The following is a 27945-nucleotide window of genomic DNA, read 5'->3' on the forward strand; positions in this document are numbered from 1 at the left end:
CTCATTCATCCAAGGTGGAAAGGTGATAATTGTGCTGTGATGAGTTATGAGAAGCAGAACTGTCTCAGAGCAGTTGTGGATGGCATGTTTACTTTAGTTGTTCAGACCCAGAAAGTAGCGGTATGCAAATAAGTGGAATGAAGTAGATTGCACTGTAGAAGTATTTTGCCGGTGGTACTAGTGTTGTTGCAGGATAGTTACATCTAAGATAGAAAATTAAAACAAGCCAAAATCTACAGCCCTTCAGTTATTGTCAATACATATGGGGTTATGAAACCCCTTCCGGGCCTATTGTAACCCTAGATTTTGGGGATAAGTTGACCTCTTTTGAAATTGAAGCTAACATGGAGAGACAGCACAATGGATCACACATGCCTTGTGCTCTCTTTTCACTGAATGAGCTACTAGTGAAGAACTGAACTGGGAACCCAAGACACATGGTCAATCCCAATATTACCTCTTTGTGTAAAACTGCAACAATACATTTAGTTTCTCTGCACTTTAGTTCTCTTCTGGAAAATTAGGATGATTAGACTGGACGCATTACTTCAGGTGTCAAATCTGAGGGTTTTGAGGCTTAATACAAGGTAGGTGAATTTTATCATATGCTGCTAACCACTCTGTGACTGTCACAGATGAACTTAGGCACTGGAAGGAACTTCAGACATGGACCAACCTGGCCTCCTTATCTATACTAATAAAAGGGTAATATGCAAATTGGTCATGACGCCCTCACAGTAACAACCGAACAGCAGGCTGCATGGGGCGACAAGGTCAGCAGGGGGGTTAGCGAGCGACGACCAAATGACTGACCAGCAGGCTGCATGGAGCGACCAGGCTGGCAGGGGGGTTAGCGAGGAATGGCCAAATGACTGACTAGCAGGCTGCATGGGGCTGGCAGGGGGGTCAGTGAGGGGTGACCAGGCCAGCAGGGGGGGGGGGCAGTTGGGGGCAACCAGGCCGCCAAGGGGGCACCAAGGGGTGACCAGGCTGGCAGGGGGACAGTTGGGAGTGACCAGGCCGGTAGGGGGGCAGTCAGGGGCAATCAGACTGGCAGGCAGAGGCAGTTAGGAGTGATCAGGCTGGCGGGGGGGGGGGGGGGTGTAGTTAGAGACAATCAGGCAGACAGGCAGGCAGGTGAGCAGTTAGGAGCCAGCAGTCCTGGATTGTGAGAGGGATGTCCAACTGTCAGTTTAGGCCCAATCAGGCCTAAACCGGCAGTCGGACATCCCCCGAGGGGTCCTGGATTGGAGAGAGTCCAGGCTGGGCTGAGGGGACCGCCCCTCCTCCCCCCCCACCCCCCCGGGGCATGAATTTTGTGCACCGGGCCTCTAGTTTTAAAGATAAAGAAACTGAGGCTAAGAGACATGAAGAACCCTGCTAAGGCCACTTAGCTATCTAAAGACAAAACCAGGAGCAGGCAAGTCTCTGGCTTCCAGTCCACTCCATGGTTTTATAAATTTGGAAGGTTCCCATTGCCATCAAAGAGCCTTCAGTCTCAATATTGCATGAACTATGGTTTTGGAAATTGTAACATGCTAACGATGCATAGACTAGAAATATGGTAGTCTGCATGGAGTCTAGTAAATGACAGGATGGTGAACACCTCTGTCACGTTTACACAAGTCCAAAGCGGTGATTCTATGTCTGCAAAAATGAATGTTTGTGGTCCAAGCACATGACAGCAACACCTTTAATGTTAATTGCCTAGAAGGCTATGTTCTATAACTGAATGGAGATAATCTCTATTTTGTATTCTAACCTAGATGATATATTCTACAAGACTTTCCAGGTTCCTTTGTTCTTACTCCACCATTTGTCAAGAAATCTTATTAGTAATTTGATCATTTAAGTTAATAGTGCAGCCTCGGTTATTTAAGGATGGCCCTGGTTCAAGAAGTGGCCACCCACTTTTAGCCATTATACCATTCCACACCTCCTTCTAAAAAATAATAAAAACCCAAAGAACACCCAGTAGAAAGGGGCAAAATCTTAAAGACTGTAACAAATGTGAAATCTTATAGAATGAATGAGGCACATTGGGTGTTTGAAAATGTCTATCAGCCCATGTTCTTTGCACAAAAGCTGAGGATCATGAAAGAGAAACATGAAAAGCAAAGAATAGAAAAAAGAAAGACATGGTAATCCATTTATAGTAGTAGTTTTAGGAACACTATTTAAATAAGAACATTTAATGAGACCCATGAAAGAGGAGGTAAAGAACTCAAACTGTCTGTCTCCTAATGTAGGGGCAGGCATTCTGATAGCTGTGTCCCACGTAATTAGACACAGTGCTGGGGGGTGGGGGGGGGGAGTGAAGAAAGAACCAGCAATGCCATGAAAGGCAGACAAGTCCTGCTGTCCAGTCCAAGGAAAAGAAGGCCAGCAACCACAAGGACCACACTGCAACTTAAGGGTCCAAGCACTCGACCAGTTGCCAAATAAACTACACTAATAGAAAGAGTCTGCCCCTTAGCAGTTGTATAAACACTGTTGCTTTGCTATAGAGACTGGGGAAGTTTAGTTTACCTGTCACAAGCAGCCTGTCAAGCAATGCTTTAGAAACAAGACCTATGGGACTTCTACTGCAAATTTGTGGCCACTGTGTTGATTCAGAGATCCAAAGTTCAAGGTACATTTTATAAAAAAGCCAAGTATTTGGAGTGGGAGACACCAGAGGCCCCGTCGGTAGGAATAATTAAACCCTGGAAGAGTGACAACCAGCTCTAGTGAAACTGTCTGGAGACAGGGGACTGAGGGATTATGTGGTCTAAAGTGCATCTGTGTTTAATAAAAGATCAGCTTCGCCTTAGACTTTTTAACTTAATTGTAAGTGTTACTTCTGAGGATTGTGGCAATGGTACCCCTTTGCTTCTATAAGGGATGGGTGAGAAGCAATAGAAATGTTAGAATCCAGCGGGAGATGTGCGGTGTAATTAAGCTGTTGCTTTCACTGATAGGCTATTATCAACAGGTAATAAGAAATGTGCATCATTCCAAATTGTCATACGGCATCGAGTGCTGCAACAGATGAGGTATGTCTTCCGTGGCAGCAGCAAGCAATCATATAGAGATGGGTGCCATTATGGCTGTTATAAATCATAACATACACTTTAATAGTTAAACAATTATCTATAGTGGCATACTGGAAAATTGTTTGGTAATGATTGGCTGATTTTTATGTTGAAGAATAATTTTTATGTGAATCTTTTTATATAAATACCCGAACAATTCAAAAGAAGAAAATTCTTTTTAAACATATACTTGGGAACTTTTTATTGGTTGGCTCATTTATCTTTAATTAGAAATATTTGAAGGACCAGAAAGGCATCAAAATAGCTTTATAAATATAGGGTGTCCAAAAAAAGTATACACATGCTTTGAATAATTTATAAAGGCAGTGTTTATTAAAATACATTTCATTTTTAAAAATGAGCTATCAGCTTTACGGTGTGTATACATTTTTGGGGGACACCCTGTAATATTTTATACATATATATGTAGTATTCCTATTATATGAAGATGTTGCATAGTAGGACCAAAGAGGTAAAAACTGGCCACTAGATTTAGACCTCTCTAGTTTTCTGTTGTTGAAGCCACAAGTTAACAAGGGATAAAAGGAAAACCTTTCTTCTTGAAGGGCTAAAACTACAAGGCTTCTCTCCTTTCTTTCTCTTTCCTTTCTCTTGGTATTGTTTCTTTGTCCACTTAACTCTCTTTCCTCACCATGATTTTCATGTTCTTCGAATCTTAGCTCAACATTACCAGCAGTAAAAACCTGACCTTGACCTACCTGGCTGTCTTCTTCCACTTCAATTCTGCTGTACTAGCTGCGCCTTTCCATGACCGTTCGACAGCCTTTTTCTCTATGAGAATTTTAAAATGATACCAAGGGGTATGTCTTGCCAAATGTTCATTTCAAGAAAAAGCTGGCACCGGGGAGTAAGTCAATCACATCACTAACTCATGTTTAATTTGCCACCATTTTTTCATAGCAAGGCTTCCCTGAAGAAGAAATTAGTGCAAGTTTTATTCACTGTAGAGTGGCACTTTAATAGCACTGAACTAGGTGGTAAGGGTGTTAATGGCCATTTTCCTCTTGCCAGTCCTATGGGAAGGTGGAACAGCCTGATATGAGGGATCCAATGACTGGCTCATGGTGAGGTGTTATCTTCACAGAGTGATAATCACTAATAGGAGGTGAGACTTGTGAGTGTTCACTCTATGTCAAGGCATGTTCTATGTAGTTTGCATGAATGAGCTCACTTTAACCTTACAATGACCAGTGAGGTGGGTACTCATATTGTCCCCGTTCTGCAGAGGGAGAAACTGAGGCCCTAAGAGATTCATTAACTTTCCCTAAACCTTAATGTTAGTAAGTGGCTATGTCAGAATTCAAATCCAAATCTGTTTGAAACCAAAGTCGTGCTATAGCTAGATCACAGTTGTACAACAGAAACTTCTGCAGTGATGAAAATATTCTGTGTCTGGCAGGTGTGGCTCAGGGGTTGAGCATCAACCCATGCACCAGGAGGTCACCAGTTCGATTCCTGGTCATGGTACAAGCGAGGATTGTGGGCTTGATCCCCAGCAGGGGGCGTGCAGGAGCAGCCAATCGATGTTATTGTTTCTCATTGATGTTTCTATCTCTCCTACTCCCTTCCTTTCTCTCTAAAAATCAATAAAAACATTTTTAAAAAATGTTTTGAATCTGCTGTGTGCAGCATGGTAGCCAATAACCACACGAGTACTTGAAATGTGGCTAGTTCAACTGAGGAAGTGAATTTCCAGTTTAATTTTATTTTAATTAACTTATGATTATATTTAAGTAGCCATATGTGGCTAGTGGCTACTAAATTGGACAGCACAGCTCTGGACACTTTTTGTATGTTGCAGACTACAAGCTAATGGGAAAACCAAGCCAGGAAAATACATTAATAGAATATGCTATTCTTTCTCCATTTCTAGAGTTACCCCCCCAAAAAGACTGTCAAATCTGTTGCCATATGGAAGATTTAATTTAAAAATTATTTAGTGCCCTAACCAGTTTGGCTCAGTGGATAGAGTGTCGGCCTGCGGACTGAAAGGTCCCAGGTTCGATTCCGGTCAAGGGCATGTACCTTGGTTGCGGGCACATCCCCAGTAGGAGGTGTGCAGGAGGCAGCTGATCGATGTTTCTCTCTCATCGATGTTTCTAACTCTCTATCCCTCTCTCTTCCTCTCTGTAAAAAATCAATAAAATATTAAAAATTAATTAGTGACTGCCTCCTCTGGTTCAGGTACTGTACTAGGTTTTGAGCATTCTAAATTTCTAAGCTATGGTTCCTGTCTTCATGGAGCTCATTATCTCAGTAACTCTGCAGAATATGTTACACATTTTTTTCCAGAATTTCTTCATAGATGATAGCACAAAAATTTAAATATCTCCTCTCTAATTCTTTGCAGTTTTGCCTTTATTTTTAACTAGAGGCCCAGTGCACGAATTCATGTACCAGTGGGGACCCTTGGCCTGGCCTGTGGGATCAGGCCGAAACCGGCTCTCTGACATCTCCTGAGGGGTCCCAGATTGGGAGAGGGCACAGGCCAGGCCAAGGGATCTCACTGGTGCACGACCGGGGCAGGGGAGGGACGCGGGAAGTTGGCCAGCTGGGGAGTGACTGTGGGAGGGCTCCATAGAGTGTTTGGCCCATCTCGCTTAGTCCTGATCGGCTGGACCCCAGCAGCAAGCTAACCTATCAGTTGGAGCGTCTGCCCCCCTGTGGTCAGTGCACATCATAGCAACTGTTCAACCGGTTGACTGTCTGCCCCCTGGTGGTCAGTGCACGTCATAGTGAGCAGTTGAGTGCCTTCACATATCATTAGCATATTACACTTTGATTGGTTGAACGGCTGACCAGTTGACTGGACACTTAGCATATTAGGCTTTTATTAAATAGGATATTTTCTTAACAAACATAGACTATTCTTTTTTTACTGTAAAATAGACTTATTGATGCCAACTCTGAAATGTTGCTGGAATCACTCTCCTCATAATCCATTTACATTATCCATTGGAGAAGTGTCAGTCCTGTAGTGTTCTGGTCACTTCCAATTATTTGTCTAGTCTATTTAAAATCCCAACCTCATCTCCATATGTACCTCCAGTTCAAGTTATAACTGTGGGACTAGTGGGCGGGGGGGAGGTGTGCCTTCTAGCATTCTAGTTCTAATTGTTGGAAGTTAGAGACTGAGAGGGTGGCATAGGACCAAAGGGCCAGATGTCCCCTGCTTAACTAGGCCATCCTCTGTTGATTGCTGCTTCTTTTCCTGGCTAACAGTAACTAAACTTTGATACCTTCTGTATGAGAAGGTTCTAAAGTTGGGCTCTCTTATAGGATATGTGTGTGAGTTCTTCCACACTACATATAGTGGCCTCCCCACTGGCCTTCTGTGGGTGATCAGGCTTAACCTCCCCTGGTGGTGCAGCTCAATAGTTCTGATTATCTGAGTCCCACTGGAGGCCAGGCTTGATCACAGCTTTGCTGGATCAAACACTGGAAACAAACTCCAATACTTTTGTCCATTATTTTTTTTCTTTTGCCAGGTAAGTTTAAAAGCAAATCAATAATACCATTATCTGATATGATATCCAGCCAAGGGATAAAATGCCAGTCTGTATTAATCATCTCTGGCTGCCATATAAATACCATACCTGGACTTCTGGAGGCTGGGAAGTCCAAGATCAAGATGCTGGCTGATTCAGTTCTCTGATGAGGACTCTTCCTGGATTGCAGACGGCTGCCTTCTCACTATGTCCTCACATGGTGGGGAGGAGAGAGGAAGCAAGCTCTCTAGTGTCTCTTCTTATGAAGGCACTAATTTTATTATGAGGGCCCCACCTTTATGCATTCACTTAACCTGATTACCTCCCAAAAGCCCCATCTCCGAATACCTAAACATTGGAGGGTAGGGTTTCAATGTGAGAATTTGGGGGGGGGGACATAAATTCAGCCCAAAACATAATCTCTCTGTGTATATCCACATAGCAATTTTCATCCTGCCCTCGGCTTGTGATTTCAATCTTTGTCTTTCCCTGACTGGTATTTTAGTCTCCTGAATATGCACTGGGGTTGGGGTCTTGAAGTGGAGTTAGTGATTTGTAAGTCATAGACTTATTAAGGGTTTGCCTACCTCTGAGTTAGTTCTGGAGCAGGTATCTGACCTAGCTATGAAACTCCTTTAGACTGTGGGCCAACCTAATGCTTCTTTATTCCCAACATTGGGTTTTAGTCTTCAGTTCCAGGGAAAATGTAAAGCTACATTTAAAATCCTATTAAAATATCATTCCTCACCCACCCTCTAGAATTCTGAGCTTCCACAAGAAACGCTACTTCAAGGCTGCCTACTCACTGAATTCTTTCCAAGTTCCTTATCTTCCTCATCTCTACAGGATTAATTGCCTCACTCTGTTTTTACATGGGGCTTTCTTCACTCTTCTATTGGAACACTAACAGCTTTATTTAGTTGTTTGAAGTTTTCCTCCCCACACAGGTTGGTGAGTTCCTTAAGTATTAAAACCAGTTATTAGAGCATCTAGTATAGGTATTTATATATAGTTTTGAGTAAATATTTTTCAGTACATAACACAGGAAAGTACCAGTATGCAAACATATATATTGAAAGTCTAAACTTTTGGACTTAAAATTGTATTAACCTTTAACTATATCAGTAATAGTCCAAAAAAAATCATACATACACTTTTATTATTAATATAGATATTCTTTATATCATGAACCATTCTGAGCCTTGGTTAAAGTGTTTCTTGATTTATTTTATAAAATAGGAGTTATAATGCTTAACTCTTTTAAATGCTGTAATTAAGTTACACTACCTTTTAAGTAGGAAATATACTACTCTATGGTTTCCTAATGGTATAATCTGTTGGCATATTTAAACTCCTTCAAAATGACATATTCCTTGAAAACATGATGTATTTTACTACTGAGTGTCTGCAGGGAGACTTTGTCACTTCACTCTTAGAATAAATGTTGGCAACTTATTTTCAGCATCTTCCTTAGAGATGGTCAGTAACAAAATCGAGTCCACAAACACATTTGACATCGTATTTGCTTTGTGGGTTTTTTTTTTTTTTGTGTGTGTGAGAAAATAAAAAACATTTTACTAGAGAACTGTATGAAATATAGTTTCTTTTAAATAATGTATAATTATTTGTCTTCCAAATGAAATAGTCAACATGGATTTGAGTTAAGTTATGGGGAAGTCTGAAGGTTTTAGGAAAAATTAACCCCCCAAAATTCCTGTTGACTTCTGAAGCTTTCTCCATATTAGTCTCCCTGTTTTTTCTAGCCTGATCTGTGTGGAGGTAACTAAATGCGAGGATGGGAGAATCGTTCAATACGTAATTTTAAATCATTTTACCTTTCTCCTTGACTTCTACAGAATTCATTTCCACATATGGCCATCTGGTTCTTTGAAGCAGTGTCCTATCATGTGCCATGCTGGTAATGTCACAGGACGCAGAGAAGTCAATGTTAGCATATAGCCAGCCACCAGGAAGTCATGTAAGTAAGGTTTTAAGAATTATATCAGGCAGCATAGATTTTTTAATGTAAGTATGTAATGAGTAATAATGAAGATGTGGCAAACCAGGTGAAGTTATATATAGGGTGTCCCAAAAAGTGCATATATACACTTTTAATATTTATAAAGGTAGTGTTTATTAAAATATATTTCATTTTCAAACTTGAGCTATCAGCTGTTGAAGTGTGCATACATTTTTTGGGCACCTGTATATGCTCAGAAATTTTTAAATGAGCATCTTGGCTAAAAAGGAAAGTGTCATTTGTCATAGAATATTTAAGGCATTTTCTGAGGACAGAGAACATTGCATGTATCAGGCAATATATATTTGTTCTGAAAAGAGCCATGTGGTAAATATGGTAGGCTTTGTAAGCCAAATGATCTTAGTCATAACTGCTCAACTCGGCCGTATTGTTGTCATAGGTAGGCAGTCATAGACAGGATGGGTGTGGCTTTCTTCCAACAAAATCTTATTTACAAAACAGGTGACAGGTTTGGCCTGTGGGTCATAGTTTGTCCACCCTTGGCACATAAGATGAAGACATTCTACATCTCATTTTCTGTTATTATTTAGGTTAATTTGAAAGGAACTGGAGAGCTTAAAATTAAATAATGAATACAATTCAACTACTCAATTTCTGAGTGATTTTACCACTGTCAAGAAAGTAGAGAATAATGTAGATTAGATTTTTTTGAATGGCATATTGAAACTTTTGAAAAATATTTTGGTATAATGTAAATTGAAGTTCAGCCTCAAGAACTAAACAAAATAAAGTTACAGACATGGAAACCCAAGAAACTGACTCTTTCTTGATAAAGTGAACACACACGTGTATTTTATTTTTACTTTCAGTAATTTTAGCTCCTTCAGAAAAAATCCTGAAGCATGTGTATACATCAGGAAAAAATATGAAATAAAGGGTTTATGAAAACTGAAACTCTTTATAAGAATCTTAGGAGGAAAAGGTAAATTCCTGCCTTGGGCAATCATTTCCGGCATCAGAAAATAATAAGTAAATTGAAAGGAAAGGTATGAAGAACATGCTTTTTTCCTATAATTACCTACAAAGTAAAACTTATCCTCTAACTTCATATTCTTCCTAGAAACTGCTCTATTTCCTAGAATTTTAATTAAGAATTCCCCAAACTCAAGAAACGTACTGACAGTCTTAGGGATAAACACATATTAGGTATTGCTACCATTGAGGAACCCAGCAATCATTAAAGAAGTAATATGTCAGGATAAAGTAGGGTTCATTCTAGGAATGAAATACTTTGATTTCTATTAGAGCAATTCATCATATTCATTGATCTAAGGGATAAAAAGCATATGTTAATCTCTATAGATGCTGAATAGTCATTGACAAAAATCAAGTCATTCTGGATGTTAAAAACAAAATGATGACTCAATAAAGTAAGAGTTAAACATATCATGACCATGACAAACTGACAGACTATTTATGCACTAACATACACATACCCAAACTTCTGAGCCCGGACACAGCCTTATAAATAATGTCAAAATGCTACAGGCTTTCTGCTGTGTCTGCTGTAAGTACAAATGAAATAAGGGTGCATAGTTCTCACCATTAGTGACGTTCTGCCTGAGTTATTAGTCAGCAAAGCTAGACAGGAGAAAGGAATGTGAGGATAACACTTAGAAAGGTGAAAGTAAAACTATTATTTGTGGATGACTTAATACTTAGAAAACCCAAAAGAAGCTAAAATGTTTCAATTTCAACATCTAAAAGAGAAAAAAAGATAAATCTGACACATACAAAAAAATTCTTTGGTTGGCAAAAACAAATCAAAACAAAATAAAAAACCCCAGCTACTCTGAGGAAATTCTAAAGGAGAATGATAAGCTAAGAAAAAATACCTGCCTCTCAAATAACCAAGATTTTCTCTCTAATATGTTAAATTGTGGGGGTGTGGGGAAGTGCAAAGCAATAGAACAATGGACAAAGATTATGAAGGGATAGTTTGCCTTAAAAGAAATACAAATTCCATTTCAACTCATAACAATATTCAACCTCCTATAAAATACTAGTTTTTTAAATTTTATTTAAGACCTATGGGAATATAAGTATATACTTTTACGTTTGCTTGCATTTCACAAGGGCATTTTCAAGAACCCACAGGAACTAATAAAAATGGTTGTCTGAATAAAGACAAGAGGGTGGAGGGAAAATAGGGCGGACAGGGACGGGAATCAGGGCACAATTTCTAAATGAATATCTCCTATATTGTTTTGTTTTTCAACCATGTGAATAGATTACCTTTATAGAAAAAATATTATAAAATGTATTTTTTTTTTTGCAAATTTGTAAAGCGAGGACTTGCATCTCATTTTATTTTGTATTCTTGATTATTGTAGACATGGAATTTCTTTAAGTTTTCATTTATTATTCATATTTTCATTTTTTGAAATTATCTCTTCAGTTCCCTACATTTAAAGATATTTTCATTTTTGTAAACCAAATTTTATAATTCCCTACAATATAAGCAACCAGTACATTTTAACATACTTATTTCACTTTTTAAAAATCTGTTTATCTTATCATTTTGTTTATTGTTATGGGGCGACCCGCAAGAGACGACCACCAGAGACAGAGATCAAAATTTATGAGCCTTTGTTAAGCTGGCCAGCGACTACAGTTGCAGCACTTCACCGCGGCAAAGGCCAAACTGCAGTGCAGACCACAGGTGTTACAGCAAATTTACACTCGGGAACCACAAGAGGGAGTTAGGACAGTTACAATGACAACCCAAAGGTTACAAAAGCCATTTCAGCCCATTCCCAAGAAACTCAGGGCACAGGTGCAACGCCTGGGCATGCTTGGCCGGAGCGTGAACCACCACCTTCCTCCAAACTCCAACCAACCCATTGTTCCGTGACCTACTCCATCTCCCTCTGTCTTAAGGCATCCTGCCCCCAGGCAACGGAGGAGCTGTGCAATGTTTGCGGCCCAGAACATTTACTATACATTAACTTAAGGGACTTAGGGATTTTTATTTTGTCAAATCTATCAATCTTATTTTCTTAAGTATTTAAAAATTATTTTAAAGCCTCTCCAGGATGAGATACTTATATATTTTTTTTCTAGAATGTCTTTTTTTTTAATCCTCACCTGAGGATATTTTTTCCATTGATTTTTTTTTTTTTAGAGAGAGTGGAAGGGAGGGTGGAGGGGGAGAGAGAGAAAAAAATCAACGTAAGAGAGATACATGGAATAGTTGCCTCCTGCTGGAGGGTTCTTTCTTTTTTATTGATTAAGGTATTACATATGTGTCCTTATCCCCCCCCCCCCCCCCCGCAACCCTCCACCCCCCAGCTCATGCCCTCACCCCCCTGGTGTTTGTCCATTGGTTATGCTTATATGCATGCATACAAGTCCTTTGGTTGATCTCTCCCCCCTTGCTGGAGGGTCCTTGACCAGGAATCGAAACTGGTCAAGACTGAGGGCTGATGCTCTAACACTGAGCAACCTGGCAGGGCTAGAATGCCTTTTTTTTTTAAAAAACTGGAATTTGTCATATGATGTGAGATGAGAATATTATTCTTCTCCTAAATAGCGAACCAATAGCTTCTCAGAATCTTTGTTCAATAATGTTCCCTTACCTGCTGTGTCATGATTCAGTGTTTCATTAAGTCATCTATTCATACTTCAGTGACAAATTTATATTTATTTGTGGTAAATTTTAACATCTACTAGGTCTAGTTCCTATTTATTACTTCTCTATCTCAAAATTATTTTCGCCAGTGGATTATTCCCCATCAACTTTAAGATCATAGTGTCAATTTAACTTTCTATATCCACTTTTATGTCAAGTTCACTTCCAATTTTATTTCTTCTGAGATAATTTGGAAAAATAATAGCTCTGTAGTATATAGTGTTCCCATCCAGGAATAAAGTATACTTCTCAAATTATTTGTCAGATTTTATTGACTTTTATGTAAATTCAGTACATTCCTTATCATATTCATTCCTAAGAATGATATAATTTTGTCATTAATATGGACTAAATAATTTTTCTACATATTGCTAAGATATAGAAGGATGAATATGAAAATTTTTGTTTACTTAATATTTATTTATAATTTATTTTGTTCTAAACCATCCCATAGAACTTGCTATTTTAGTTCTTATGATGCCTCATGTAATTTGCTTAGCTTGTTAATTAAATAATTGTAGAAGAATATACCAGTAGTGGTTTTATTATTTTGAATAATTATAAGTATAGTTTCTATTTTTCTGCCATTATTTGTGTTAAGCAGAAATTCCAGAAAAATGCCAAATAATATCACCAGAGTATCTTATTCTGATTCCTGAATACAATGGGAATACCTATTGTGATTTGCTAGTAAGCTTGAAGTTGGTATTAGATTAGAGGAGATTTTTATTATCTTAAGAAATTATTATTCTATTCCTTTGATTAAGAATTTATTATTTTTTTTTAAAAAAGAACAGGTGCTGACTTTTGTCAAATGCATTTTTAGGGCACTGTTGGTAGTGTTTGGAGATTGGCTCACTAGAATTTGAAGCTCTATCTTCCACTTAGTAGCATTGCTCTCAGTTTTATCATTTGTCATATGGACACAGCAATGAGGTTCTATAAATAGCACATGAGCTAAGCCTTTAACCTGTTATACATGGCCTTATTACTTAATAAGCAATAACTATTATTATCATCTATTCAGATAATGGCACATTTTTTCTATGGAACAATTTAAAATGAAAGAATGTGAGCACAGCAAGTCTGACATGAATCAGAAAACAGTGACTTACCTTATTAAAGCATATATCTCTCTACCCTGTGTTGGAGCACCTATGGTTCAATTCACACCCTATTTTCTTCCTTCTCAGTATGTCACTTACCTTTAAAAAAATGGGTTTGCTTTGTCCAGTCAGCAAGATTATGAAACAAGTTTGTTTTCTGCTTTTCAGAACTCTATTTATTCACTTATGGGGAGGAAGGGTAGAGTTAAATCAAATACTAATTTTTGAAACTCTTCGGATTTTTTAGTGATAATGTGAGATAATGTGAGATGTATTTATTTTTTGTCATGTAGCAGTGATATTTTATCACATATTTTTGTTTGTTTTGTTTGGTTTATTTTTTATTTTGAAAGGCCAGGGAAGAGAGACAGGCGGAGGAGTGTAATGAGTTTGGAGAAGTAGACAGGAACTAGAACATGTATTGCTTTCAAGGTTATTCCAGGTATTTTGGACTGAATCCTAAAGTCAACAAGAAACTTCTAGAGGATTTTAAGCAGGGGAGAGACATGATACAATCTATGTTTTACCAGGATCTCTAGTCCAAGAAGAACAAACTTGGGAGGGGGCGGTTCTTGGATAGTGAAGAGAGCATTAGGAAGTAGTCCAAGTGAAATTATATGGTGGTTTGGACTCAGATTCAAGAAAGATCGTGACAGGTTGAGAATAATCAGCAGGAGACAGAATAAAATGCTTGAAGTGACATATCATTGTAGTTAATAGGCCCAAAAACTACTGTGAAGAAATCTGAGACATCCAACAGATATTGGATAACTAATGGGACTCCCAGAAAATGGAGGCAGAACATACATTTTTAATAGCACTATGGAATTTATCAGATCTAAAAGACATGAGTCTCAGGATTGAAAGTTTCACCAGGTATTCAAGCATAATCAATAGGAAAAAAAAAAAAAGAACAATCAATACAGTTCATTGGGAAATCTCAAAATGTGAATGATAAGAAGAATGCCTTTTGACCTTCTAAATAGGAATTCAGAAAACTAGAGCTCTTGTACCAAATCTGGCCTACCATTTGTTTTTTATAAATAAAGTTTTATTGGAACATAAAAAAAAAACACCAAACTACTCTGCGTCATTGATGTGGCTCAAGACAGATCAATAGCCTTTGCTTTAGATAATACTTGCTGTCCAGAAAGGCTGGCTTAAAGTTTCTTTTCTATGGAGTGCTCCTAATTAACCATTGACCTCATGTACAAAGTTTGAAATGCAATGCCACTGTGATTGAGGATGGATGAAAATTGTGATATGGGAGAATCACACTTCGTTAACTGCTTTGGGCCCTGGTGGGTACATATTGCCAGGCCCTAGCATGCTGTAGGTCCTCCATCTACCTTACCAGGTCATGCTGTTAAGGTATCTGTATTGGGCTCAGCTTCCTTTCCGTCACCTCACCACACCTCACCCATGCAAGCCTCTGGCTCTCTCTTCAGCCGTCTTCTATACTCCATATGGACTTTGACAGAAACTTCTGGATTCCTTCCAAAGAGGAAGCTTGGGTGTGTTAACACAATCCTTTCCACTTAACCAATTCTCAGCTTTGTTTTTCATTCACATTTGGCTGCCTCTTGATTGTGGCTTCCCGTCATGTTGGTATTTATCCATGATCCCAAGGTGGGTGGGATGTAGGGGGCAACTCTAAGCCTGCCACCAAATACGCTCTCAAACTGCTCCTGAGGAGAGTATCAACCCTTGCTTGGGGGATTTATCACACACCTGTCTTCTTCTACCTCTGTTTCTCTTAGCCTTCCCACTCTCCTGGCTGAAACATCTCTTATGACATCTTTTTTATCCTCAGGGCAACCTGTCTTCTCACCTCTGCAAGAAGCCCTATAGACCAAGTTTCATTTTCAAGGGAGGGGCCTCTGGAAAGCTGGGCGGTAGGGATTTTCCAAGCAGACAGTGACTTTGCTTTAATTTCTGAGGAGCGTAGTCGAGTGGTAGAAACATGGGTGCAAGCTGGGCTCTCTGGTTCCTGCTCTGAGGCTGCCACTTACTCGCTGTGTAAGTTTGGGCAAGTCACATAATTTCTCTGTTCCTCAGATTTCTCATCTTTAAAATGATGATACTGGCAGAACCTTTGTTATACAGTGGTTGTAAGGAAAAAAAAATGTGGAAGTAGCTCAGAACAGTGACTGATAAGTAGTATTTGATAATTGTTAGCAGTTATTCTTTTATTATTATTAATAGTAAAAATTATCTGTCTTCTATATATCTGAAGACATAATATCAATAGAATATGATAAAGTGATAAATGTAAAATTTTTTCTATATAGAATGGCTGTTGTATTTTTTGTATTTTAATAATCATTGCTAGCAACTAATGATATGAAATAAGGTATAGTTGAAGGCCTTCTGTCTGGTTCAGAGTCATTTTAACTCTGTAGTTGTTTATAATTAAAGAAAGATGGCAACAACTTCTAACCCCTGTGTTGCATCAAGGGTCTGTCTGTATATATGAGAAAATCTACTAGTTTGAGAGCGTTAAAATCTCATTATTGATCATTACACTGTTCCCAGTGATTTAGCAATAAGAAGTAAGTGGTTTCTTAATACCTGTAACTTTTATTCCGTCATGACACGAAGATAAGTATATTTTAATCTTGTTTTCTTTTCATCTCAGTGCTTAACGGAGGCTCAGAGAGCCTAGTGTTGGGATGGGGAGTGACTTTGTTTTCTTTTTTGTTTCAATCTAGTAGTTTCAATGCCATTTTTTACTGATTAGTCTCCTTTCTTTTCACATGACCTCACAACAAAATATTATTTTGTGTCATTAATCCATCTTTGATTTATAATCTCAGTGACTTTATCATTTATATACTGTACCACAAAATCTTAAGGGTGTGTATGACAAAACAAAACATAAACTTTTCCATGTTGCTCAAGATAAGGGATTTCAAACATTTGTGAATAGCAAGAATTTTCCATTGACAAATATTCACAGGATCAAGATTGAACAGGAGACTTAATACATTATAACGGGGAACACTCCTAACCACTTATGATTTGGTGTTGCCTGGTTTTTTTAAAAAAATACATAGAGCAGTGACAACAAAGTAAAAATAATTCTGTTTGTAGACCATTATATATGTTGATTGTAGTCTCTAGCTATAGGGAATGGCTTTGATTTTCTTGAAAATATAATGAAGTCCTAATCTTCTAGCCTTTAGCTACACAGCCTCTCAACTTAGAACATATCCACCCCCCTCCCTTCAGGAATATCTGCTTGCCCTGTAGGTCCCAGCTTCCTTGTTATTCCCTCCTGAAAGTGTCATCTCTATGCATGTTTTTATAGCCTCCCCCTTGAATATGTCCACTATTATATAACTAGAGGCCTGGTGCATGAAATTCGTGCATGGGGGCGGGGGGTCCCTCAGCCCGGCCTGCACCCTCTCCAATCCGGGACCCCTCAGGGGATGTCCGACTGCTAGTTTAGGCCCGATCCTGCAGTCAGACATCCCTCTCACAATCTGGGACCTTTGGCTCCTATCTGCTTGCCTGCCTGCCTGCCTGATAGCCCCTAACCACTCTGCCTGCCTGCCTGATGCCCCTAACTACTCTGCCTGCCTGCCTGATGCCCCTAACTGCTCCCCTGCCTGCCTGGTTGCCCTTAAGTGCCCTCCCCTGCCAGCCTGGTTGCCCCTAACTGCCCTCCCCTGCCAGCCTGGTCGCCCCTAACTGCCCTCTCCTGCCAGTCCGGTTGCCCCTAACTGCCCTCCCCTGCTGGCCTAGTCACCCCTAACTGCCTCTGCCTCGGCCCCTGCCACCATGGCTTTGTCCGGAAGGACGTCCGAATGGATGTCCGGTCTAATTAGCATATTACCCTTTTATTAGTATAGATTGCTGTGAGTGTATCTGTCTTCCTCATTGGACTGTGAGCTCAGTGAGGACAGGCATGACATTGGCCTTGATCATGTGGTAGCTTTACTTCAGAGCATAGCACTTAGAGCATTTCAGTGGGCAATCAATATTTGTTGAACAAATTAATTTGGAGTAGACTGGAATAAGATTTTGTTTTTACCTTTGTGTATTCTTTATCTAATTACTAATACAATAGAAGCCCCTTTTCTGGATCAGGACCCATAGCTGTTTGGCATTGAGTAAGAGAAAACACACAGTGATCTGTGTTTTCACTGTGTGCAACAGATCAGACATTCAGATCAAGTATTCAAATGGTCTCTCATTAAAGTGGTTGCTGAATAAGATCAAGGAGGTGATGTGATTTGATTGACTTTGTATTTTGGGCAGTTCCCTTAGCACATTGCTATGGGGATTATGGTCATCCAGATCAGATACCTCAATTTTGCCTTACCTTATCACCATACTTCCTGCTTTGATGATATCTTTCTGCTTCCTATAGCTTTTCTACAGCTTCCTTAGGCCCTCTGGAATGGTACTAACCTCAGGGTCCCACTGTCCTTAGAGCTCTACATTGTTATATGGAAGCTTTTCGATCACATCTGCCTTCTGTGACATACATAAGAGATAGCATGTTTATTATCATCTCACAATATATTTCAACTCACATTCTGCAGTTTACCACCTTTCCCTAACTTTGGTCTATTTATCTCATGTATATAAAAATTCCCGCTGTCATCCTAATAATGGTCTCCGAGATTCACTCTTTTTAATTGTATTATATAGTTTATCTTTTCTCAAAACAAATGTTCTAGTTCTTTATCCTCTTTCTAATATTCCAACATAATGAATAATCTGCCCTTTTCTCTCAACCTACATTTGCACTTTCACACCAATGCATTATTTGGACAGTTGAACAATGTAAGCAAATTGAACATTCATAAGGAACTGGATCTTTCCTCTTTGGGGCTAAATTTAGAGAGTTTTGCTAAAGTTGATATTAAATATATGCAGTTTTCAAGTAATTTTTCAGCTATTCGTTATGGTAATAGAGACCCACAGCCAAGAGCATTTAGGACCTTTGTTTACTTATTAGGATCCTAACACTTTTTAAGGATATTTAGTTTTTGTTATTGTTGTGTTGTTTTATGCTCAACTGGTGTAGCATGTTTAGGATGGAAATACAGATTAACCAGACTTATTTTCACATGTGCTTTGTGGAATTATCTGGTTAATTTATTGTGATATCTTATATGAAAGCTTATTTTAATTTCACAAACCTATAAGTCTCTTCAAGGTATAGGTGAACCAAGGCAGTAGTAATATCCAGCAGTTTTGCAGGGTATTCCCAGAAAGCTTGACTTATCAAATGTGTCAGAAATCTCTGAAGTTTCATAAAATAAAGTATTTATTTAATCCTCAATTTTAATTTTCTGATACAATTTAAAGGTACAGTAATTGCCTCTTAAATTACTACTGCATGCTAAATACTGTGCTGGGCACATTGCATACATGATCTCATTTTTCTCCTTACAACAATTTATGATTCGTATCATCTCTGTTTTTCAGAAGCTCTAGAAGTTAAATAAATGTATTTGTTTTCTATCCACTGTAATAAATCATCACAAACTTAGTGACTTCAAATCACACTCATTAATTATATCACAGTTCTTCAGAAACAAAGTTCAGACATGCTTGACTGGGTATTCTTCCCAGGGTCTGACAAGGTGATACGGTGTCTGCCAGTCTGGGCTCTTAGCTGGAGGCTCTGGACAGAGCTCACTGCCATGCTTACTCAGGTTACTGGCAGAATTCAGTTCCTGTGGTTGCAGGGGTGAGGTCCTTGTTTCCTTGCAGCCTGTCAGCAGGGGCCACTCACCACTCCTAGAAGCCACCAATGTTCCCTCTTACATGGCTCACCCACTCTTCAGACCAGCCAAGGCATGTGTAGTCTTTCTTATGATTTCAGTCTCTTTAGGTTCCCTTTCTGCCACCACCCAGAAAAAATGTTCTCTGCTTTTAAGGGTTCATGTGATTAAATTAACCACTTCTTCCTCCCTCCTGACCCCAATAATCTTCCCACTCTGCCATATAACATAACACAACCAGGGATGATATCATGTGCACAGTTAGGGTGGGATTTGGGGGTGGGGTATATAATTTTGCTTGCCACACCCTATTACTCAAAACAGTAATTGACAGGTTGGGGGTCAAGCCTAGGTTGGTTGAACTACAGAGCTTGTCCCTGTACCATATTCATCAGGGAGCCTGATTTTATCCATGGGCATTAGTTATGGAAACCAGCCTTACTGCTGTGGAGCCAGACTGTGTTGGTACCACAGAATGCTATTAAAAACATTGCCTTAAAGAGTTCCAACGCAAGCTTTACATGCACACTGGTCCTGTAAAATATGAGATCCACACCCTATTACTCAAAATAGTAATTGACAAGAATCACATAAATTAGATTTTATTGTGCACTACACATTTCTATGAATTGTACTTATGTCAGTTCAGTTTGCCCTCTTTCATTTCAGACTTTGATTTGTACTTTGCACCCTGTCTCTCCCCTCTGCTTATTTTATGAATACACTTTTAATAACTTGGTCAACTAAGAATCATGTTCATATCAGTATCTTTTGAAAATTTGAAGTCAATCATAGTTTTTCTCCTTATTTAAATACTTTTCAGATAATTGATTTTAATTCCTATAGCAATGTGCGAAGGGACCTGCTAAAGCTATAAAGTCTATCAAGAGAAATCCTATTCTTGATCATATAAAGCTGCCATTAACTAGAGACCACGTGGACTTGTATGAAGCATAATATTTGATCTAGTGCACACAGTGACTAAAAAACAGCTAAATGTCATTTTGTTGATTTTAAATAACTCAAGCACATATATGGCATATATTTCTTCAGCTATCGAGTGTATAATTTTGTTTTTGAAAGAACCATTGATTTTTTGTTGGCAGCTTTTGAATCTTCTTTTTTTCTTCCTTAAGATAAGGATAGGAATCTTTTTTTCCCCATGGTTCACCAGGTTAGGCAGAACGTCACAGACCCTAACCAGCTCAGTAGTATTTGGAACAGTGTAGATTGTGTGTGAAACAAAAGCCAGTCGTGGGTTACTCAATTACTAAGTCATTTGGGACAAGTCACTACACATCTCTGAAGCTCATTGTCTCCAACTATAAAATGAGCAATTCTAAAATTCTATTCTTTTCAACACATGTTTGACATACTTTGGTCAGTGTCCAGGTCTTTGGAAGTATTTAATTTATTGCAGCTTCACTGCTTTGAAATTTGTTTGTTGGGTCTTATAAAGACACATGTGAAAAATTTACATTGTGTGTGAATATTATAGTAAAATTGATTGGAATGTGCTGGGGCTTATCGTACTTAATCAACTATGGGATTGTTTTTCTATTTTTACAAAGTGAAACTCCTTCTTGGGTTCTAATATTTTATACACTCTGCTCTTCTCAAATAAATAAGTTTTCCATTTTTTTCCTTTTGTCTCTTATTTCACCAGAAATACCTTTCACAGTATTTGAATATTCTTTGGTCACAATTTATGCATGATTGTTCTTACTTTAATGAGGCATTACTGTTTCTGCTGTCTAGGGTAAATTCCCAAACACTTAAACACAGACATCATGAGGGTTGACTGTGGCCAGGGTGTTTAGCAAAGTTGTTGTTGTTGTTTTTTTCTTTGTTTCTTTGTGAAATAGGTTGTATGAGACACTGGTGTTGTCATTCTGATGGGTTCTCTTTGAAATTGATGGCCCAGTTGTGACAAGCCAAAGCATCCATATGATGTTATAAAGTGCTAAAGAAAATTAAATGAACAGTTAATTTAGAAATGGGGTCTGAGCTATAACTCCCCTCCCTGAAAGGGAGGATATTATGGACAGCATGCACATGGGGAATGATTTTTCTGGTAATAAAGTTGGGAAAATAGCAACCAGAACAGAACAAAACTATTCATGATGCCGTTCAGTATGTAAAGAACAAAAAGAATTTTCACTATGCAAGAACCTCTACTACTATATGTTTGCAATGATGCCTTCATGCAAGGAGAAACAGATGTTTATCTGTTTTTCTTTTGGTTTTATTTTCTCTTTAACACTGCCATTCTGTCAGTACGTGGTTTCATAAAGCTGTAGGATTCTCATAGGAAAACTACCGAGGCCGTGTGCTTTGGAAGCCGATGTGTTGATTTCCAGGCTGGATAGCAATATTTTATTGTAGCTGGGGGGAGTGTGTGACTAGGAGTGTTAGAGGCAGGAAGCCTAACGCCACCAATACCATGTCCAGAACTGAGCTATTGCCTGTGTTTTATGTGCTTCATTCCATTGAATGAATATTGTATTACTGTGGGTTGTTTTTATCCTTTTGTTGTTTGAATATCAGAGGTTTATCAGATGGCTCTGTTTCTTTGGAACACTTGATGGGAAGTTTTGTTGCAAAGCTTCTTTCATGATGATAACTTTATGTCTTGGTGATAAAGTCCCATAAAACTTGATCGGAAATCATCTTTATGAGTTGCCACCCTGTGTGCTATTAAAAGGTCGGAAGTGGAGCATTAGTTTTAACTCATAGCTGTTTGCCCAGTGTGTCTTTTGGCCACATTCTTCATCTTACCACTTTCTGCCTACAGAACATCGCTCCCACCAGCCTTTCTTCAGGGACTCAATAGCCTTGTACAACCCATCCCTGCTGTACATTACAACCAAGCTTTGTGGGCATCTTCCTTGGCTATTTGCATCGCCAATACTATATATCATTTATGTTCAGTCATTCACCTCTCCTGTCATGGAGTCCTCAATGAGTATTAATTGAACATTTTGGGCAGATATATATATATATTTTACTGAAATGAGTATACTTTAATGCCAATTCCTCCTTATTAAAACTTGTTTGTTTCCACTTGCATTCTGCACTTACATTTTGTAGCCATGTTACCTTGGTTTTATGTCTTACTGGTTGTCATCTTAAGATATTCATTTCAGCTGGTACACACCTATATCCTCCCTGTAATTTTGTGCCTGATTAATGTTCTATCGTATATAGTTAAGCAAAGCCTGAGAGAGTGTCTGTCTTCCAGTATTGTACACCATTTATCTTCTTTCCCAAAAGCACTTTTTTTTTTTTTAATCTTCACCCAAGGATATGTTTCTATTGATTTTTTTTTTTTGAGAGAGATATTGATTGGCTGCCTTGTTGGGGAGCACAAGAGACTTGGTTGGAAAGTTGTAAGGAGGACATTCTGAGAAAAGGCAAGTGTGTGGAAGGCCGCCTGCCCTGTTTATCGAAATTCCGACTTAGGGGAGATTTAGGGAGTGTTGAAGGCGACTTCCCTAATTATTCCTTTACTTTTCCAAACAAGTCTGTACACATGCAGACCCCCAGGTGTTTACTGGAATCCTTATGCTTAATTCCTGGATGCCCTTGCCTAGAGGACAATGTAAACACATGTGTCCTCCCAAGATTACTCACCCTACTGATTGTATCTAAAAATAAAAATTCCAATAAAAGGCAGGCAATCAAGGCTGCCTGGCTTCTTCAACTGGGCAGTCCCTTAGCCCTCTCCCCAACAGTGAAACTGTGTCAGAATAATCTGTTCATCCGTCATTGAGGGGCTGCTGGTCAGCCCCAGCACTGCCTCTCATATGCACCCTGACTGGGGATGAAACTGTAACCTAGGAATGCATCCTGACTGGGAATTGAACCCGCCACCTTTGGTTCAAGGGACAATGGCTGCAGCCAACTGAGGCACTTGGCCAGGCCCCCCTAGAACACCTTTTGATTGTTACTTCAAACTCTTCTATGAGATGCACTGTGTGAAACACGATTTCTTTCCTTCCTTGCCTCCCTTTTTTTCCTTAGGAATTGCATGTTTAATTAACCTGAGTGAAAAGAAGGGGGAGAAGACATTTTTAAAGGGGAATAGAAGTCAGAGTAATCTTTTGCTTTCCCTGGAAACAGGTTGCTCAGCATCCAGGGTGGACACTGACAAGGTGGAGTGTGGACCAGTGTGGACAGGCTGTTTCTTTGTGCCTTAATGGCCACAGTAGCCCAGATGTTGAAATGCTTTAAGTGGGAAAATAATTTTCTTTTCTTTTTTAGCATGTTAGGCGTTTACTATATAGGATTGTTTAAAAAATAATTTATTTTAGGTGGAGAAATGAAATATTTCTTTTTTCTTCCCTGTCATCCAGTTCTTGGTTTTATTTTTATTTTTTTATTTCTTTATTGATTAAGGGTTTACATATGTGTCCTTATCCCCCTATTACTCCCCCGTCCCCCCACTCATGCCCTCACCCCCCTGTTGTCTGTGTCCATTCGTTAGGCTTATATGTATGCATACAAGTCCTTTGGTTGATCTCTCCCCCTTACCCCCACCCTCCCCTACCTTCCCTCTGAGGTTTGACGGTCTGATCGATACTTCTCTGTCTCTGGATCTGTTTTTGTTCATCAGTTTATGTTGTTCATTATATTCCATAAATGAGTGAGATCATGTGATATTTATCTTTCTCTGACTGGCTTATTTCACTAAGCATATTGCTCTCCAGTTCCATCCATGCTGTTGCAAATGATAAGAATTCCTTCTTTTTTATAGCAGCATAGTATTCCATGGTGTAGATGTACTACAGTTTTTAGTCCACTCATCTGCTGATGGGCACTTAGGCTGTTTCCAAATCTTAGCTATGGTGAAGTGTGCTGTTAGGAACATAGGGGTGCATATATCCTTTCTGATTGGTGTTTCTAGTTTCTTGGGATATATTCCTAGAAGTGGGATCACTGGGTCAAATGGGAGTTTCATTTTTAGTTTTTTGAGGAAACTCCATACTGTTCTTCACAGTGGCTGCACCAGTCTGCATTTCCACTGAGGGTTCTTTATTCTCTGCATCCTTGCCAGCACTTGTCATTTGTTGATGATAGCCATTCTGACAGGTGTGAGATGGTACCGCATTGTCGTTTTGATTTGAATCTCTCAGATGGCTAGTGACTTTGAGCATGTTTTCATATGTCTCATGGCTTTCCTTCTGTCTTCTTTTGAAAATTATCTATTTAGGTCCGTTGCCCATTTTTTGATTGGATTGTTTATCTTCCTTTTGTTAAGTTGTATGAGTTCCCTGTGAATGTTGGAGATTAAACCCTTATCGGTGATAACATTGGCAAATATGTTCTCCCATGTAGTGGGCTTTCTTGTTGTGTTGTTTATGGTTTCTTTTGCTGTACAAAAGCTTTTTATTTTGATGTAGTCCCATTTGTTTATTTTCTCTTTAGTTTCCATTGCCCTAGGCCCTAGGAGCAGTATCAGTGAATAAATTGTTTTGGCATATGTCTGAGATTTTGCTGCCTGTGGATTACTCTAGTATTTTTATGGTCTCCCATCTTATGTTTAAGTCCTTTATCCATTTTGAGTTTATTTTTGTGTATGGTGTAAGTTGGTGGTCTAGTTTCATTTTTTTGCATGTATCTGTCCAATTTTCCCAGCACCATTTATTGAAGAGACTGTCTTGACTCCATTGTATGTTCATGCCTCCTTTGTTGATATTAATTGGGCATAGTGGTTTGGGTCGATTCCTGGGTTCTCTATTCTATCCCATTGATCTATATGACTGTTCTCATGTCAGTACCAGGCTGTTTTGAGAACAGTGGCTTTGTAATACAGCTTGATATCTGGTATTGAGATCCCACCTACTTTGTTCTTTCTCAGGATTGCTTTGGCTATTTGGGGTCTTTTTTCATTCCAGATGAATTTTTGGAAAGTTCGTTCTAGGTCTGTGAAATATGCCATTGGTATTTTAATGGGGATTTTAATGCATTGAATCTATAGATTGCTTTGGGTAGAATGGACATTTTGATGTTGTTGATTCTACCAATCCATGAACATGGTATGTTCTTCCATTGGTTTATTGTGGGAACCCCTTTCACGTCCCGCGTGGTTCAGGGCCCACTCAGGGTCCGGTTTCTGGAGAAGGCCGCACACAAATGAAGAGAGAGACTAGAAAAGTATTAATTTGGAAATATTGGGGGGCCAGGCGGGAGCCCACCTCTAGTGGGAGGACTACCCCTTGCTCTGGCCTTGCAATCCCTTTTATTGAGACTATGGGATACGCCCATAACCTTTAGGCAGGAAATTCCAATAACAGAAATTTACATAGGAGTAACAGGTGGAGGCTGCTTCAACTACCAATGTCTCAACTAAACAATGAGTGATTAGCTCCAACCTTTCAGAGCATTTCCACATCTATTAGTGGGACAATGATCAGTTTCCGGCAGTTTATGTCTTCCTCTATCTCTTTTTTCAGTGTCCTATAGTTTTCCACGTATAGGTCTTTTACCTCTTTAGTTAAGTTTATTCCTAGGTATTTTATTATTTTTTTTTTTTTTGGTGCGATGGTAAATGGGATTGCTTTTTTAGTCTCTCTTTCTATAAATTCATTATTGGTGTATAGAAATGCCATAGATTTCTGGGGCTTAATTTTGTATCCTGCTACATTGCTGAATTCATTTATTAAGTCTAATAATTTTTTGATGGAGTCTTTAGGGTTTTCTATGTACAGTATCATGTCATCTGCGAATAAGGACAGTTTTACTTCTTCTTTTTCAATTTGGATGCCTTTTATTTCTTCTTCTTTTCTTATCACAATGGCTAGTATTTCTAGTACTATGTCGAACAGGAGTGGTGAGAGTGGGCATCCCTGACTTGTTCCTGTACTTAGGGGAAATTGTTTTAGTTTTTGCCCATTGAGTATGATGTTGGCTGTGGGTTTGTCATTTATGGCTTTTATTATGTTGAGGTATGATCCTTCTATTCCCACTTTGCTGAGAGTTTTTATCAAGAAAGGGTGTTGGGTTTTGCCAAATGCCTTTTCTGTGTCAATTGATATGACTGTGATTTTTATCTCTCAATTTGTTTATGTGATGTATCACGTTTATTGATTTGAGGATGTTGTACCATCCTTGCATCCCTGGGATAAATCCTACTTGGTCAGGGTGTATGATCTTTCTGATGTATTGCTGGATCTGATTTGCTAGAATTTTGTAGAGGATTTTGGCATCTATGTTCATGAGGGATATTGGCCTGTAATTCTCTTTCATTGTGTTGTCTTTATCTGGTTTTGGTATTAGGGTGATGCTGGCTTCATAAAATGAGCTTGGAAGTATTCCTTCCTCTTGAATTGTTTGGAATAGTCTGAGGAGGATAGGTTTTAGTTCTTCCTTCAATGTTTGGTAAAACTCTCCTGTGAAGCCATCAGTCCTCAGGCAAGAATTTTCTTTCATCTTCTTTTCTGCTAATAGTGTTTATTTGATGTAAATATTCAGTTCTTAGCTTGATAATTGGTGTCCCAGGATATCAAAGAGATATAAGAGGATTCTTAACATATGTTTATTCCCATTTAAATTTATGTTTTATATCTTTCTACTGGAAACTGAAAAAAAATGTTTTTCCCCCAAAAGCCAATTACTCTGCATGGCCTTGTTACCCCAAGGTTGGGCTTTCTTTCTTTTCAGGTGATAACCCACAGAATTGGCTTCATATAAAGGGTTAGTGCAGAAAGCTCATCCTCTCCTTTGGTTCTACATAACTCCCAGGCGTTTAGCAATCCATTTCGTTGTTTCCGAGGCCAATAATCTTTCTTTTCTTTTGGCATTTGGCAGGCTGTGGATTTCAATTTAATTAAAAAACTTATAGCTCGTGTTGAAGTAATTTCTGCTAAGAAGTGATTTTTCTAGCCAGTTGTTCAAATTTTTCAGTTAACAGTCAACATTCGATAGAATGTTTGAATGGGTATACTGGGCTATAGATTGTCAGTATAAGACTTTGTTCTTTTAGTCTACCTTTTCTCCTTCAGAACTGTAGGATTTTCTGAATATTTGTTCAGAGTTAACCAAGACAAGTTTAACTATTATCTTCCCATGTAAATGATTAATGCATTAATACCCAGCTTTGTTCTCCTCATTTATACCTCCATCTACTTAAACCTAGATCCATATCTGTTAAAAAAAAAAAAGTGAACACTAGGAAGACTTTACTCAGTGATGACTAACTGAATTTTCTTTGCTGAGTCTAACCTTGATAATTAAATTCTACAAACAAAATTAATCGTATCTACTAGTAGTTACAGATTTTTTCCTTATCAAACTTTTGAACAAAACTACTTAAAGTATAAGGTACTAGCTAGAAATTCAATCAGAAAGTTAGTGCTAGTTTACCTCTGTATGTTCATAACCCATACACGTAATCTATAGTCACATTTAAAAATATATAAGCTCTATAAGAGCAGAGATGTTTTTCTCTCATTCTATGCAGCAGCGAACGTACATGTTTGTGTGTTCAGACACACACGCACACATACATGCATGCACAGGCACACATACATATACTGGAAAGTCAACATTGGAAAGTTCCCTGAACAGTTAGGAAAGGAGAGAGACATTGTGGTGTCATAAAAACAATCTGGAATTGGTATCTGCTCTGGGTTGTTCTACTAACTGTGGGAATCTGGAACAAGTTATTAATAGCTTCTGGCTCACTTTATCTTGTCTTTATATTAAGACAACATTCGAAGTTTACTTTTACATCTGTTATTAGTATAACATTTGTTTGAAGGTGGAGAAGATGATGCTGCTGAAGGGGAAGAATAAAGCTTTAGGCTGGAGAGAGGGAGGTCCAGATTTTCGGGGGAAGGGGC

At 38.7% G+C, this 27945-nt stretch overlaps 1 protein-coding gene across 3 annotated transcripts in view; it reads left to right on the plus strand.

Annotated features, from left to right (window-relative positions):
• IL15 (interleukin 15) overlaps positions 1-27945 on the plus strand; it is a gene marked incomplete at its 5' end in the record, with an annotated part of 81017 nt that overhangs the window by 25558 nt on the left and 27514 nt on the right. Inside the window, one exon of one of the 3 annotated variants that reach the window (XM_080675341.1) lies at positions 8496-8561. The exons of the other annotated variants lie outside the window; for them this stretch is intronic. Coding sequence (XP_080531467.1) covers positions 8496-8561 — 66 coding nt within the window. Of the gene's footprint in view, positions 1-8495; positions 8562-27945 lie in introns of those variants that run through there. 3 annotated transcript variants of the gene reach the window in all.

This window comes from Plecotus auritus (assembly GCF_963455305.1).
Source record: "Plecotus auritus genome assembly, chromosome: 6".
In the NCBI taxonomy this organism is placed as follows: domain Eukaryota; kingdom Metazoa; phylum Chordata; class Mammalia; order Chiroptera; family Vespertilionidae; genus Plecotus; species Plecotus auritus.